At 37.6% G+C, this 16,416-nt stretch overlaps 2 protein-coding genes and 1 pseudogene across 2 annotated transcripts; 2 read left to right on the top strand and 1 right to left on the bottom strand.

Annotated features, from left to right (window-relative positions):
- The first annotated feature begins 1,388 nt into the window (after positions 1–1,388).
- On the top strand, positions 1,389–4,455 carry LOC108829487 (uncharacterized). The gene is made up of 12 exons (XM_018603141.2): positions 1,389–1,747; positions 1,828–2,002; positions 2,077–2,160; positions 2,231–2,472; positions 2,562–2,790; positions 2,877–3,041; positions 3,128–3,259; positions 3,356–3,469; positions 3,599–3,646; positions 3,780–3,858; positions 3,955–4,011; positions 4,100–4,455. Exons 1-12 carry the CDS (start codon positions 1,560–1,562, stop codon positions 4,150–4,152), a joined length of 1,566 nt encoding a protein of 521 aa, XP_018458643.1. The 5' UTR covers positions 1,389–1,559; the 3' UTR covers positions 4,153–4,455.
- A 4,348-nt stretch (positions 4,456–8,803) lies between these two features.
- On the bottom strand, positions 8,804–9,547 carry LOC108829491 (uncharacterized mitochondrial protein AtMg00310-like). Its single transcript, XM_018603144.1, has one exon. It carries the CDS (start codon positions 9,545–9,547, stop codon positions 8,804–8,806), a length of 744 nt encoding a protein of 247 aa, XP_018458646.1.
- A 3,527-nt stretch (positions 9,548–13,074) lies between these two features.
- On the top strand, positions 13,075–15,395 carry LOC108829490 (fe(2+) transport protein 3, chloroplastic-like; annotated as a pseudogene).
- The last annotated feature ends 1,021 nt before the right edge of the window (positions 15,396–16,416 follow it).

The following is a 16,416-nucleotide window of genomic DNA, read 5'->3' as shown; positions in this document are numbered from 1 at the left end:
AATAACCCTGTCATGCCGTCAGGTCCTGGCGCACTCTCAGCATCAATGGAGAAGATTGCCTCCCTTCCCTCTTCCTTTGTAACTCTACCAGTTAAAACTCTGTTCATCGCTTGCGTCACTTTGGGTCTCATGCTCTGAAAAATTGGCTCATAGGAAGGAGGATTCGAAGTAACAAATAATTCCGAGAAGTACTGGATTGCCACTCCAGCCTTTGCTTCGTCAGACCAGTGCTCACAACCAAACTTGTCTCTAAGTTTTTTCAGGTACATCCTTGATCTGGCCACTTTGACAGAAAAATGGAAAAACTTTGAATTTCGATCACCCAATCTAAGCCATTTTTCCCTACTCTTTTGGCGCCAAAACATTTCTTCTTCTTTGTAGGCAAGCATCAACTCCTTCTTGATATTATTTATCACAAAGCCACAAGGATATGCTTTCGATTGAAACCACTCCAACCTCTCATGAAGCAAGTTGATTTTGTCTTTGGCATTAAATCTTCTTTTTCTCTTCCATGCACTCATCACCTTCCTACACTTTTGAAGATGCTTTGCCACAGAAGTACCAGGACCGTTACTCCTCCACGCCTTCACTACGTCTGATTTTGCATCAGGGTGGTGAAGCAATCTTCTGTCAAACCGAAACTGACTCTTGTGTGTCTCTGATGATGCTTTGAGATTCACCAAAACGGGTCTATGGTCAGAACCTCTCTTTGCCAAGAAGGTTTGGTGTGAAGCAGGGAAGCTTGCCATCCACGCCTTGTTCCCGAAGCATCGATCTAGATAACAGCGGATGTATTTAGTCCATCTCCTTCCACCCCAAGTAAACCTGTCCCCTTTGCTGCTCAATTCCCCCATCTCAGAGAGATTAAGCATCTCAGCAAAGTATTGAAAGGAGGACTCAGGTCTTCTCGGGCCTCCGCTCTTTTCGTCGTTGTTTAGGATCTCGTTAAAATCCCCAACGATGGCCCAAGGTTCAAATCTTCCTAAGCCCAATCTGATTAAACGTTTCCATACAATACTCTTTCCGTCGTTTGCTGGTTCTCCATAAACGCACGAAAGAAAGAAAGAGACTTCACCGAACTTAACCAAGCAGTCAACAACATTTATATCCGAACTTTTAATACAAATGTTAACACTTTTCTTCCACAAAATTGCAAGACCTCCACTGTATCCGATAGGATTGACAGTGTGGACATGCTCATAACCTAACCAAACTTGAAGATCAACAACTACATTCCGACATTTTTGCTTCATATTAAGCTCTATAAAAACAAATATATTTATCTAATTGTTTATTGCTATTAACTAGTATTAATTAATAAATAATGAAAAAAACCAAACAGGAGACAGCTTTGCAAGTAAAAAAAAAGTCCACATTCTTCCTCCTTTCCATCTTTAAACAGCTCATTTAGATCTCTCCTCGATTACTTACTCTTCTTCATTATTTAGATCTCTGCAAGTAAAAAAAAATCTCACTCTTCTTCTTCTTCTTCTCTTTCTCCACGAACGATAACACTAATTTGGTTTTCTTCCTCCTCTCTACGCCTCGATCTGGTTCGAATGGAAGGAGGTGCCGATGGAACCGTCCGGGTCGGCGGTCTAAACGCGAAGCCTGGTCGGGGATTCGAATTGGAGTCAGAATCCGCGGTTTCGTCTCCGGTGACGCGTCAGAAAGCAGCTGCCGCGAAGCAGTTCATCGAGAATCATTACAAGAATTACTTGCAAGGCTTGCACGAACGTATGGAGAGGTTCGTTAGCTTCCTTCATATGAATTATTGTTTCGTTTCGGATTACTTGATTCTATTAAAATGTTTTGCTTCATCCACAGACGCAGAGAGTTTCAGAGGAAAGTGCAAGAAGCTCAGCTTCCTGTTGAGGAACAAGACGAGATGATGAGGAGTCTTGCTCGCCGAGAGACCGAGTATATGAGGCTTCAGAGACGTAAAATTGGGATTGATGACTTTGAGTTATTGACTGTTATTGGCAAAGGTGCCTTTGGTGAGGTACATTTTTACATATAACAGTGTTATCTACCCTACAAATTGATTATGTCTAATCTATGCAAACTGTATCTCAGGTTAGATTATGCCGTTTGAGATCTACTGGTGAGGTTTATGCCATGAAGAAACTGAAAAAAACTGACATGCTTAGCCGTGGACAGGTACTTATTTTTTTAATCATGGGAACTGTAACATGTTTATAGACTAGTTTGTTTTTTTCTCTCTCTCTAGGTTGAGCATGTAAGGTCTGAGAGGAACTTACTTGCAGAGGTTGACAGCCGTTACATTGTCAAGCTTTTCTACTCTTTCCAAGATTCTGAGTGTTTGTATCTTATCATGGAGTATTTACCTGGGGGTGACATCATGACTTTACTCATGAGAGAAGACATTCTTGCCGAAGATGTTGCCCGCTTTTATATCGCCGAGAGCATTCTTGCTATTCATTCAATCCATCAACACAACTATGTTCACAGGTATAATAATAAACATCGACATCGGGTCTTCTTTTATGAATTATAGATAGATGGTTCTTGATTTTGAGTTTGTTTCTTCTTGCCTGTAGGGACATCAAACCTGATAATTTGATACTAGACAAAAGCGGGCATTTGAAGCTTTCAGATTTTGGTTTATGTAAGCCATTAGATGATAAGTATTCTTCACTGCTATTAGAAGACGAAGAAATGCTTTCTCAGGAAGCAGAGAGCCAGTCAGGAAAAGCAGACTCTGACAAAGCACCCTGGCAAATGCCTAAAGAACAGTTGCTGCAGTGGAAGCGCAATCGCCGCGCATTGGTATCTATGCTTGTTCCCTAATTGAATCACATAGGTTTACTCTTTCTTTGCTAAAAGATCATTAGTGGTATTAATCATTTTTATAGGCTTATTCAACCGTCGGAACTCTTGATTACATGGCTCCAGAAGTACTACTAAAGAAAGGATATGGAATGGAATGTGACTGGTGGTCTCTCGGAGCAATTCTGTATGAGATGTTAGTTGGGTATCCTCCATTCTGTTCCGATGACCCCCGTATAACATGCCGCAAGGTAAGGTGTTTATATAGTCATGCATTTTTATTATTTCTAGAGAAATATTCAGTCTTAATTATAAAGACTTGTACTTACTTTCTCAGATAATTAATTGGAGGGTTTGCTTGAAATTCCCTGAAGAACCGAAAATATCTGACGAAGCCAGGGACTTGATTTGTCGCTTGCTATGTGATGTTGAGTCGAGGTTGGGAACCAGAGGTGCTGAGGAGATAAAGGTGAGAATCCTGAAAAAAGATACTCAAAGATGCAATTTCATTTTCCTCACTTTTCAGCCTTGAGATTATTGAAATTCGATTTTGATATTGTTTCAGATGCATCCGTGGTTCAACGGCACCGAATGGGACAAACTGTATGAAATGGAGGCAGCTTATAGACCAACTGTTGATGGAGAACTAGACACACAAAATTTTGAGAAGTTCCCTGAAGTAAGTTAGATGGAATCTTAAAATGCTTCTTATGACATGTTTTAGTGTACCTGTATCTTGTGTAAGAACTGCTTAAACATAAAGAGTCGTCCGGTATCCTCATCAAGTTTTCTTTTAAAAATCTTGTAGGTTGAAGGATCGCCATCTGACGCACCACAAGTTGGTCCTTGGAGAAAGGTAACGCACTCCACTTGATTCCTATAGCAGATTCTGTTTTGTTATGAATAAGAGTATTAACATAACCTAGAAAGAAAGAAAAAAAAATGTTAATGAGTTTAGATAGTAACTTTTGGTGCTATGGGCTGAGCAGATGTTGACGTCAAAGGACAATAACTTTATAGGATTTACATTTAAGAAGTCAGACATCACAAGATCAATGGAAAATACAGGTGACTTTCTTTCTTTCTCTATTGATTATGTGTTTGCTGATAACTTACTCCTAAGCTAGACTAGATCTAAGTTTTAGCTGTGACATTCAAACGTAGGTGCGGACATGAAATCAAATGGATCAGGGGACGCCCCATCGTTGATATCATTGTTAGGTACGTAACGAAATATAGCAAACCGCCATAGTCTCCATTTGTTTAAGTGAAAAGGAAAAACGAGTGATAGTTTGAACATTATCTTCAGGTCGGATCAATATGGAAGAAGCTGAAGGTGGTGAGTTAAACCAAAAGACATAGACAAATACAGAAAAAAATTGTTGATTTTATTTTCTTCCGTTTTTTTGCAAGTTATTTTTTTATCATTTGGCCGAGGCAATAGAAGCGATGGTAGTTTTTTAACCACATACATGCATCATGATGGTTCATAAAACTTCGATTTGCTTCTCTTTTCATTTCTTCTTTTTTCCTTTTGTAACATATTTGGTTATGTTTTAATCTATAAGAGAAACTGTAAAGCATGGAAGAACCAACTCTGGGGACATTTTACACAATTTGTTTTCCAACTGAAAACATAGAAACTAAGCTTTGCTTTTCTGCCAATACTTTGCCCATATTGACTTGGTTTTCAATTATCTATACTATCAAAATAGAAGGTGTTTTAGAAAGCTACTTATAAAAGGTTACTGTACCCTTTCATTTAACCAATTTTTTTCTCTGGTCTATCCCTATGTAATCTAACAACACGTGATATACAGTGAAATCTCTATAAATTAATAATGTTGGGAATACACCAAAATTATAAATTTTTATTAATTTATAAAGATTATTAATTTATCGATATACTAATTGAATCAAAAAATCAATTTGGAACTATAAAATCATATTATTTTATAGAGATTTTTAGTATATATTAATTTATAGATTATTAATTTAAAGAGGTTATACTATATATACATATCACAGTTATTTAATTTTTACATACCATACATGCTTAGAGTTGTTTTTATCTGGGCATGAATTAGCTTACGTAAACAATTAGAACAAAAAAGATAATGTAGATTTTAACTCAGTAATACCATATAATATATATGTCACACTTCCAAAGTTTAATAGCATCCTATATATTTAATAGTATTGAGTATAGCATCGGTGCATATAGCATTATGTATTCAATATCGTTTATATTAGATGAAATTATTATGAATTTTCAGTTAGTGACTTTGGTTGGTTATTAAATTATCAATAACTCTTATATTTCTAAGATATTAAGGAAACAATAATGTGTAAACATTATAATTATTTAGTTGAAGATTCAGTAATATTTTGTTATAGTTTCAAAATAGCATACATATATATATATATATCAAAGGGGATATTATGGTTTGAATGTAAGTATATATTTTGTATTAAAAATCGTTTAGATTAGGCGAGATAGTTAGATTTTATTGTTAGAGGTAGAATTTTAAGTGTTTACTTGCGGGTCCCGTCCTGTTTTATCTGCTGCGTGGCGGGTGTGGGTCGACCAATTCAAAAAGTTTAACATGGGAGTGCAAATGCGTCGGTTTTCAAAAGATGATGGTCAGCTAAATTTAAATCACAGATATCCGCCAACCCACAAAATAATTGTTAGAAAAATGTCTGAAAAATATATATAATACTAAAATAATATATGTATAATATATATATATATATATATATTAATTCATATAAAAAATAGTTAGTATACTATTAAAATAATTATTATATTAACATTTAAATTATCCCCGTAAATCTAGGGGGTGTGGGTGCACTATTTTTCGGAGGTTAATACGAATCAAAATTTTGAGTAAAAAATAACTCGACAAATGGATTAGCAGGTCAAGCAGAACGCAATGACTAGCGAACTTAACTCCATTTATAATACAAACAATGTAATTATCACATCTATTAATTTCATTAGATCATAATTATATTGTTTTCCAATAAAAATCACTCCCTATGTTTCTTTGTAATTAAATTTTCTAAAAACGATAATCCCCCGGTTTTAAAATACGGGTCAAATCTAGTTTTCGTTTTATATGTCTATTAACTGATTCATAACCCGGTTTAGAAAAAACCAGGACAGTGACATCTGAAAGTAAGCTAGATTCTCTAATTGATCATATATAGTTTTCTTTAAAACATTTTATTGAATCATCTCCAAGAATCATAAGCAGTGAGTACAATGATGATTCATTCGAATAAAATCCGAACGTCATAAAATTGTATAAATGTCCGAAGCACACAGTCGAGTTACTTCGCAAATTTCCGACTCCGAATAACGTACAGATAAGTCACTTGTCAGAGTTTGGATCCGACATTCGTGATCACCGGCTAGTTTCTGTTAATCGGGGTGGGAAACCAAAATTTCCAGCTTCTCCTCACCACTGAAACCGCTGTCTTCACTTAAATTCAAAATATACAAACTAACTAAATGCACAAACAACCTAGTAACAAACTAACACACTAATACACAAGTAGACGACGTCCTGAGATTTTCCGGGACCTTATTCGAGATAAAAATATATTTTCACTTTTATATAAATATTAATATGATTTTTTATCAAAACTTGGTTTTTATTCATTTGAAAGAAAAAAATAAGAATTTTACTAACAAACATAATATTTTCTTTATATTAGTAGTTTCATTATAAAATTTATTCATATATAAATTATAGAACCTAAAATCTGTTTGTTATCTTATTACTATTTTTATAAACTGCTTTTCACTTTTATGTATTATATATTTTACACTTATATAACTACAATTATATATATATATATAATGATTTTTAAAGAAAATTGGGTGTGCCACAAACTAGGGGCCATTCAAACGTTTCATCTTCCTTCCCTTAAATCCGGCTCTGTACACAAGACACAATGACAAACACCAACAACAACTAAACAAACCAAACGACAGTAGACTAGCTAAAAGTCGGGATTGAAAGGCAACCACACAGAATATTTTCCATTGATTATAGGGACAAACAAAACGGCAGATTTTGTTTTTTTTTTTAACTAGAAAAATGGGAGATTTTTAAAGAGAGAAAAAAAAATATTATAAACATATCCGTAACTATCGATCATGTACACTTAAAATCATAATATCCACTCTGAAACCGAACTCGACTGTCACTTAAGTGCAAATGCGGACGAAGAAAGGATAGGAAAACTCCAGCCGTCGAAGGAGTAGACGGATCCAGCAGCATTTCCACCCAACAAAAATTAGATCTAAGAAAAAAGTAGAGAGTAGCATGTGGGTTAACATGCCACTCAAAAGCCGAAATCAATATATCCATGTGACCTTAAGTGAAATCTTTATATATGAACTACTCTATTAGGAATTTATCGATCTTTTGATTGCTTAACTAACGATACAAGATTTTTAACCTAGTTCCCTTGCGGTACCTCTGGGGTAGGAACCGTCTCCCACAACATGCACTATCAATCAAAGGGTTTACAAAATCGCTCTAAGCGCTCAATAGGAAGACACAACATAGAATAAGTAAGATCAAAGAAACTCTGTCCCGAAGAGACATGACTCCAACAATGGCTCCTAAGTTTCTTCTACCCGATCTCTCTTTAGCTCTCTTTCTCTTTGGTCTTTTGTGTTTTGGATGCCCTCACCAGCATAATCACCTCTCTATTTATAATCCTATGACATCATCTTTAGCCTTCATATTTTTCTTTTCCTTCAAGAAATATATTAATGAAAAAGGGAACAGAGTTCAAACACACAAACATCACACACTCCTCACCCACATAAAACAGGACAGACCCCTGCAACCTCCCAAACAACCCAAAAAAACGCCCAATACAATACCAGCTTGTTAAGCACATACATCCCATTCTCAGAAAACTTGTTAGAGGAACTGACTTTCATTCACAAAGAATTCAAACAACCAATCCGGGTGGCCCGTCGCAACGTACGACTGCACCAAACCGTAGCTGTTGACTCTTTCTGCGATGAAAGCCGCTCCTCTGTTAGCTTCCTTTTTCATCACTTGTAGCTTCCAATCCTGGATTCCTGCCATACTAGTGATAATCTCTTGTCGATGGAAACCAAAAGATGGCCATTCTTTCGGTCTTGTAACAGCTCCGAACATCTCTTCCATTTCTCCTGCCATTATCACTGTTGAACTTATGGCTTGTCATACTTTCTGCTGCCCACAGGAAAGCTTCCAATTTCGCCTCATCCTTTGATACAATATTTGCGAAAGCTCTTCTACTGTGGCACCAGACCAGGCCTCTATGATTTCTTACAACCCACGCAGCCCCCATTGATTTCTCCAGTTTGTTCCAATCACTAGCAAAATTGCACATCAACCATTGGTTAGGAGGAGGTTTCCACCTTATCTTTGTGAGAGGGGGATTTTCGTTCTGCTTAGACTCTATTCCTTGTCTACAACTTGTGCAAGAAACCACTCCTCCGATTCCATTCTTGCTTTGTGTATAGTCTCTAGAGCTGACCATCTCCTCCCCTCAATCACTAGACTGTTTCTGCATTTCCAAATATTCCACACCACCCACGGCCACACCCTCTTATCTTCCAGGGAACCTTTCTGAGTTTAGACACGCGAAAAATAAAAGTCAAGTTTTCAAAAACCGAGGAGTTATGAAAACCTCCTTGTGGAGAGGGAATGTTTGATGAAGCCCAAACTTGACGAGCAAAAGTGCAGCTGAACAGCATGTGATTTATGTCCTCTCCTTCCAAACCACATATTTGACATCGATCGTCTACCTTCCTTCCTATTTTGATGATCAAATCTGCAATTGGAAGAGCTTCACTCAATGTTTTCCATAAGAAGATTTTGATCTTTGGCGTTGTCAAAACCTTCCAGGCCTGTTCTTTCAGTGGATTCAGCGAAGGCAGAGCAAGGACTTCCTGGTACTTCAACTTCGTCTTCAGGTCACATGCTAGCCAGTAGGCTTATTTTTCCGTCAGCGTCCCCTTCTTATGAAATTTCCATGACTGAAAATCCTCCCTTCCCACTACCGGTTGCCTTTTCAAAATGAGTTCAATATCTCCTGGAACGAAGATCTCTTGTAACGTTGATAGATTCCATCTTCTCAAATCAGGGTTAATGAGCGATGAGACCATCAGATTGACATCAAAACTATGATTCTTTCTCCAGGGAGGTCTTAAACCCTCCTGAGGGTCATCTATCCATTTATCTAACCACACTTTTGTGTCCTTCCCATTGCCAATCTCCTGTTTTAAGCGTTGAGATAGCAATTCTCTACCATACAAAAGGCTCCTCCAAGCAAAAGAAGGTCTAGTTCCCATAATAGCTGATAGAAAATTTTCATGAGGAAAATATCTACTCTTCAGGAATCTGGCCAACAAGGACTCCGGTTGATTGACTAGTCTCCATCCTTGTTTCGCTAGAAGGGCTTGATTGAAACTCTCTAAATCCTTGAAACCCATTCCACCAAAAGATTTTAGTAGGCACATCCACTCCCAAGCAATCCAATGAATCTTCTTCGCTCCTTCATCCGAGCTCCACCAGAAATTTGACATTATGCTTGATAGCTTGGAGATGACAGTTTTAGGAAGGCGAAAACATGACATTGCAAAGACAGGTAGTGAGGCCGCCTTGGATTTGAGAAACACTTCTTTCCCGGCTTGAGACCATTTTCGAAAGTACCATCCGTCTAGTCTCCCTTGTGTCATGTTTTTAAGGTAAGACAGCAACTCAACTTTGGAACCAGAGAAGCATTCCGGGAGGCCTAGATACTTACTGGTGCCGTCTTCATTGGATATGTTCAAAATTCCTTTTATGGCAATCTTGATCTCTTCTAGCACATGATCACCAAAATTAATGGCGACTTTTGGTAATTAATAACTTGCCCCGTAGCCTCTCCATAGAACTGAAGAATCCGGTTTAGATTTTGGCATTGTTGTACATAAGCTTTGATCATGAAGAGGCTGTCATCAGCAAAAAAGAGATGATGAATCGAAGGTCCAGCCTCAGAGAAACGCATCCCCTCTATCAAGTTATTCCTCTCTGCTACGTCAAGTAAGTGTGACAACCCTTCCGTACAAAGCACGGAAAGAAATGGTGACAACGGATCCCCTTGTCTGTGCCCCGCTGAGGGGTAATCAAACCAAAGGGTTGGTCGTTAATGAGAACAGAAAACGTCACCGTAGATACACACATCATTATCCAGTTGACCCATTTCTCGTGGAATCCCATACCAGACATTCAAGCTCTAAGATAACTCCAGTCAATCCGATCGTAAGCTTTGAAAATGTCTGTTTTCACTGCTAGAAACTCCGACGCAACCAGTGGATGCACCTTCAGCGCATGTACTGCTTCGTGTGCAATGATGATATTGTCTTGTATGAGTCTCTCACTCACAAATGCAGATTGATTGATCCCGATGAGCTCCTGAAGAAAGGGCTGGAGTCTGTGCACGAGAATCTTAGAAACTGTCTTATAGAGAACAGAGCAGAGGCTGACTGGTCTCAAATCAGACATGACTTCGGGGTCTGGGATTTTTGGCAGTAAGCAGATGTAAGTATAATTTCAATCCGCTGGCAGATAACCCGAAGCAAACACCTGTTGGATTTCTCTTGTGATATCATCCCCCACAAACTCCCAATATTTCTGAAAGAACACTGCTGTCATGCCGTCAGGACCTGACACACTTTCTTGTTGAATCAAGAAAATTGCCTCCCTCACTTCCTCTTTTGAAACATCACTGATCAGAGCACCATTCATTCCTTGAGTCACCTTAGGAAGCATGCTTTGGAATACATGAGCATAGGAACGAGGATTTGACGACTTAAAAAGGTTAGAGAAATAGGCCGTAGCCACTTCCGCCTTCGCTGCATCTGACCAATGAGCATTGCCATCATCGTCCTTCAATTTGGTAATATGTTTCCGAGATCTTCCTGTTTTGATCGAGGAGTGGAAGAATTTGGAGTTCCTGTCCCCTAGAACAAGCCATTGGTCTCTGCTCTTTTGATTCCAGTACATTTCTTCTTCCTTGTACGCTAGTATCAGCTCCTTCTTGATCCTATTAATCACGAAAGTACAGGGGTAAGACTTGGACTGAAACCACTCCAGCCTCTCATGAATGAGATGAATCTTGTCTTTTGCGTTGAAAACCCTCTTCTTCTTCCATTGTGACATTACTTTTCTACAGCTCTTAATTTTTTCAGAGACATTGTTGTTTCGATGCTTCTTGGTGCACGCCAACTTGACCTCCTTTTTAACATCTGTGTGAAGAAGCATTCTTTTATCGAAACAGAAACAACCCCTGAAAGCGTCACCGGAAGCACTTAAACTCGCGAACACAGGGCGGTAATCCAAACCTCTTTTTCCAGAAATCTTTGATTGGATCCTGGAAACATATTTAGCCATGCATCATTAGCAAAACATCTGTCGAGGCAGCACTGTACCCACTTCTTCCAGCGCATTCCTCCCCATGTAAACCGATCGCCTTTGCTACTTAACTCCTCCATACCGCAGTTTTTAAGCATGGTTGAGAAAGGTTTGAAAGAACTCTCGGGTCTGGAAGGACCACCAGATTATTCGCCATTGTTAAGAATTTCATAAAATCCCCTACTAGAGCCCATGGTTCTTTTCTCAAGCAACCCAGCCGATCTAGTCTTTCCCAAACAACACTTCTACCATCAGAGGCAGGTTCACCGTAAACACAAGATAGAAAAAAGTGAACTCTCCAAACTGAAGAAGGCAATCAATCAAGTTTTTACTTGCTGATAAAACATTCATCCTTACATTCTTTTTCCAAAAAAGAGCTAACCCACCGCTTAAACCAACAGGGTTTACGGTAAAAACGCGGTCATAGCCCAACCATTCCCGAAGATCAACTAGAGCATTCCTACAATTTTTTGTTTCCATTAAAAATAAAATGTCCGGAAAATGGTATTGACGCATTTCCTGTAGACGTTGAATTGTCAAGCCAAGAGGCCGCCCCAATCCTTTAGCCTTCATATTTCCTTTTGCCTTTACAAAATATTGACCTACATTAAACGTGAAAAGGAAACTAATCCTTTTTCCATCCTTTGGTCTTGTGCAGGATTCTTAATGGACTGGAGCTTAAAATTGAGGCCCAATTTCTACATACTCAAATCGGAAAACTCAAACCCATTTGAATATCTAAATTGCAGACCTATTCATTACATAACAAAAAAAAATGGAGATGCTAATGATTGAAGATGATGATAATAACAAAAAAATGTATTTTTCTTTTTTTGGTTTAATTGTCATTTCAGATTTGTACACCAGATTAAAAATATATATTTAATTTTGTATATTTTTTAAATAATCATTATGTATACACTTAACCATATTTTAACCAATAAAAATAGAATGAAAACTATAAAGAACTATTTAACATATAAAATTAACCTCTTCCGATGTCCGATGATGGCGCGGTATGAAAACGGAATGAATGGAATGGTAGTACGAGGGAGATGGAAAGCGATCGAAATTCGGGGAAGAAGACGCAGTAGAGGAGACGGAGACCTCTCGTCTTCAAGAAAGTTATCAGAGGAAGTAAAAAGGGGAAGATGTGGCTATCTCTACCTTCTCTCTACAAAACCAATTTCTCTTTTTTTTCTTATCTGTTTCACAAATAAAACCCTAATTTATAAGCAGTCTTTTCTTCTGTAAAGTATAAACCTGTTGCTCAACTGCAGACTTTCATCACGATGTCGACACAACTTGTTTGTTCCTCCAACTTGTTTGTTCCTCCAACTTGTTTTCTTCCCTATTCATCCTATCTTTATTAACCTATTTAATACTTTCTCCGTTTCATAAATTTACATGTTTTAGAAAAAAATTGTTTCAGAAAAATCTATTTTTGTATTTTCAATACATATTTTATTAACTAATTGCAAACTTCAAAAAAATTAATTGCACTTATTGAATTTTTATTGGCTTAAAATTATGGAAAAAATAATCACAAAACAATACAAAGTTAATGTGTTTTATTAAAACGTATAATTTTTTTTAAATATTTAACATTTTGAAACAAAGGAAGTAACTCTCATTCATTCATGTTTTTGGAGTTTACGAGATACTTTTTTTAAGCTAACTTACTTTTCCATGATCCTGACAATATATTTTTAGTCATTCAATGTTCTACATTGATGTTCGTCAATCTCAGAATATTATATTCAGTTTGATTTTTTATTTATATAGAATTACCTGAAACTGTTTTCTGGTTCTCTTTTTTTTTTTGGTCAACTGGATATTTTATTTAAAAGAAAAGCATAAAACTAGTTCATGGCCTCAGACCCAAAAGAAGACAACAGAGATGCTAGAAGGTCCGCCGGCCTATTAAGGTTCCTGGTGATTAAAATAACAGAAACATAAGTAAACGGAGAAGAGGGGGGAGAAGTCAGAGAGTCGATGTCCGATAGGATCCTGTAGAGATCCGTCGGTCCTCGTTTCGCTGTGATTGCTCTAGCGAGCACTTGTGAGTCTGTGCGGAGACAGATGTGAGTGATGTTTTGTGACGACGTGTTAATCAAAGCTTCCCTAATCGCAAGCGCCTCAGCCATGCAGGGGGACAAGACATTGGTTTGTGCAGCGGATGCTCTGTGGAATTCCTGGCCACTGTGGTTTGAGAAGATCCACCCCAGTCCCGCTCTCTTTGTATCTGCTCGCCAAGCTGCATCTGTATTACAAAAGACAGTAAGGTCAGAAATAGGGGTTTGGTTTCTCGGGGGAGGCTTTGTTGGTGGCTGGATCTGATTGATAAATTGGGCGTGTTCCCATTCCTTTTGAGCCAATATCGCTTTAGTTGCTACCTCTTGAGGCGCAAGGTGTCTCTTTTCGAAGATGGCGATATTTCTAGAGGTCCACAGGGTATTTCCTGGTTCTCTATGGATTAGGTTCGTTGGAATTTGTTTCCTCTATACTTTTTCAGATCAGATAGGGATTATCTCTCATGTATATACTTCATCGAACATAACGTCAACTATTCCTTGCAATAAAGGTCCAGTCAAAAAATAAAAAATATTCATACTTGCCCATAAAAAAAGAAGAAGATTAATACTGTTTTCTTCTCCTTTCAAAGTCTTTGCATGTTGTTTGAAAAAAGAAAAAAGGTTGAAACATTTTTCTTCTCAGTTCAAAGTCTTTGCATGTGATTTTTTGTCTGATATGTTTTGGCTTGTTGTAATATTTTCTCTGTTTACAGCAACATAGTCCATCTTGCAGGTAGTTCCTGAGACAATGGCTGATTCTTCATCTTCCATACTTTGCAATACCACCGAGTCAGATCTCTGTCATGACGACTCAGCTGTGTTTCTGCTCAAATTAGTAGCCATTGCATCCATTCTCTTAGCTGGTGCTGCATGAGTAGCTATACCACTCATTGGGAGAAACCGCTGGTTCCTTCAAACAGACAGCAGTGTCTTTGTGACTGCTAAAGCCTTTGCAGCTGGTGTGATCCTGGCCACCGGGTTTGTTCACATGTTAGCCAGTGGCACGGAAGCTTTCAACAACCCTTTCTTGCCGGAATTCCCTTGTTCTAAGTTTCCTTTCCCGGGGTTCTTTGCCATGGTTGCGGCTTTGATCACTCTTCTTGTGGATTTCATGGGGACTCAGTACTATGAGAGGAAGCAAGAGAAGGAAGCTACTGATCAATCTGATGAACAGCTCGGCGTGAACAGTCTCCAGGGAGTATTGTTGTTCCTGTTGCTGCGGAAGGAGGGAGTGATGATAAAGTGTTTGGAGAAGAAGCAGTGGCGGGATTCACATTGTTGGCATTCATGCTCATGCTGCTCAGGATACTCATAGCCATCCTCAAGGCCATGGTTCTTGTGATGGACACCATAAACTCGACATTGGCCATGGTCATGGACATGGACCCTTGCACGGAGGTTTAGAGCTTGGAAGTGGAACAAGGCATATTGTTGTTTTGAAGGTACAAATCTCTGTTTCCTGATTCTTGGCTCTTGTATAGTCTCAAATGTAAGCTCAAGATTAGTCTAATTTTACTAACATTGTTAGGTTTTGGAGCTTGGAATCGTGTCACATTTCATTATCATCGGTATATCCCTCGGTCTCAATCTCCATGCACAATCCGGCCTCTAATCCCAGCACTATCATTCCACCAATTCTTTGAAGGGTTTGCGCTCGGTGGATGCATCTCCCAAGCGCAGTTCAGGAACAAGTCAGCGACCATAATGGCTTGCTTTTTCTCTCACAACACCGATAGGGATAGGTATTGGTACTGCAGTAGCATCTTCTTTAAACTCTCACAGCGTTGGAGCTTTGGTCACAGAAGGTATCTTGGATTCTTTGTCGGCAGGGATACTTGTGTACATGGCTTTAGTGGATCTCATAGCTGCTGATTTCTTGAGTAAGAGAATGAGTTGTAACTTTAGGCTTCAGATTGTTTCTTATATGATGTTGTTCCTAGGAGCTGGACTCGTGTCTTCTCTTGCTATTTGGGCTTAGATTCTATTTTTATAGCTGCAAGGTACAAATAATATGTATAGCTGTATAATAATCAATCTAGAATGTATTTTCTTGATTCTCCGGACTCGGAATGCTTCAGAATGCTTGGCAACAAAAGTTGATGTTAAGGGTAGTGAATGGCATCTCAAACTCAGTATATTAGTTTTGTATTCAATTATTTTGTAGTGATCCAAAGTGGTAGCTCATATCAGCCTATTTAATGGAAAAAATCCTAAAACCATTATAGTAACCTTATCCCACATCGAAGGTTTATAAAACTTACATCTCTTTCTTTTACCTAAATAAGTAGTTCAACATCTTCTTTTTTTCTCCATTAATCAAAACAATACTTTGACATGGACCAGTTGTCGAATTATTCAATGAACAACTGCCAACGGTGTATATTGTTGAAAGTTTTTAAGCGAGTTTCTCGAGGGGTCTCTAGGCGGATTTCAAGAAAGTTTTCATTTCCAAAAATTTTTATTTGAAGAAATTTTCATTTTTTGATAATAAATAGAAATTTTCATTTTTGAAGGTTAAATTTTATTCAAAGACACTAAATTCAAACCTTTAATATGTTTATGTCTTAGATGATCCCATCTATTTATTGATCATTTCGTACCATGGCTAAGATGAATTCTCTACTCGTTAACAAAATTCAATATGTATAGTTTAGTTCTGAATATGTTTCGTCACTATGATTTAAACATGTTTGGAGTCTATTTTACTTATTTTATTCTTTGTTTAAACAGAATATATAATTTTAGAAGATTCGAGCGTTGATTACTAATATTAAAAGATTGTTATATAGTCTGTCTAAGCAAGCTCTCAATTTTGAATCTTTTAACTTTTACCTTTATTTTGAATTCATTAATTAATAAAGTCAAACAAAAACTTATATTAAACATGGGTAAAACAGAAAATTGAACAATTTTCTTAATTCATGTACAAAATCATAAACGACATTTATTATGAAGCATAGGGATTTTATAAGACACATAGGGTATGTGATTTATTAACCTAATACTAATGTAGTTTTTGGAGTGTAATGATAATATGTCTTCATGTAAACTCAACAGCAACCCTAGTTTATATTTTT

Source organism: Raphanus sativus, chromosome 4, assembly GCF_000801105.2.
Source record: "Raphanus sativus cultivar WK10039 chromosome 4, ASM80110v3, whole genome shotgun sequence".
Classification (NCBI taxonomy): domain Eukaryota; kingdom Viridiplantae; phylum Streptophyta; class Magnoliopsida; order Brassicales; family Brassicaceae; genus Raphanus; species Raphanus sativus.
This window is presented reverse-complemented; position numbering and strand designations above follow the sequence as displayed.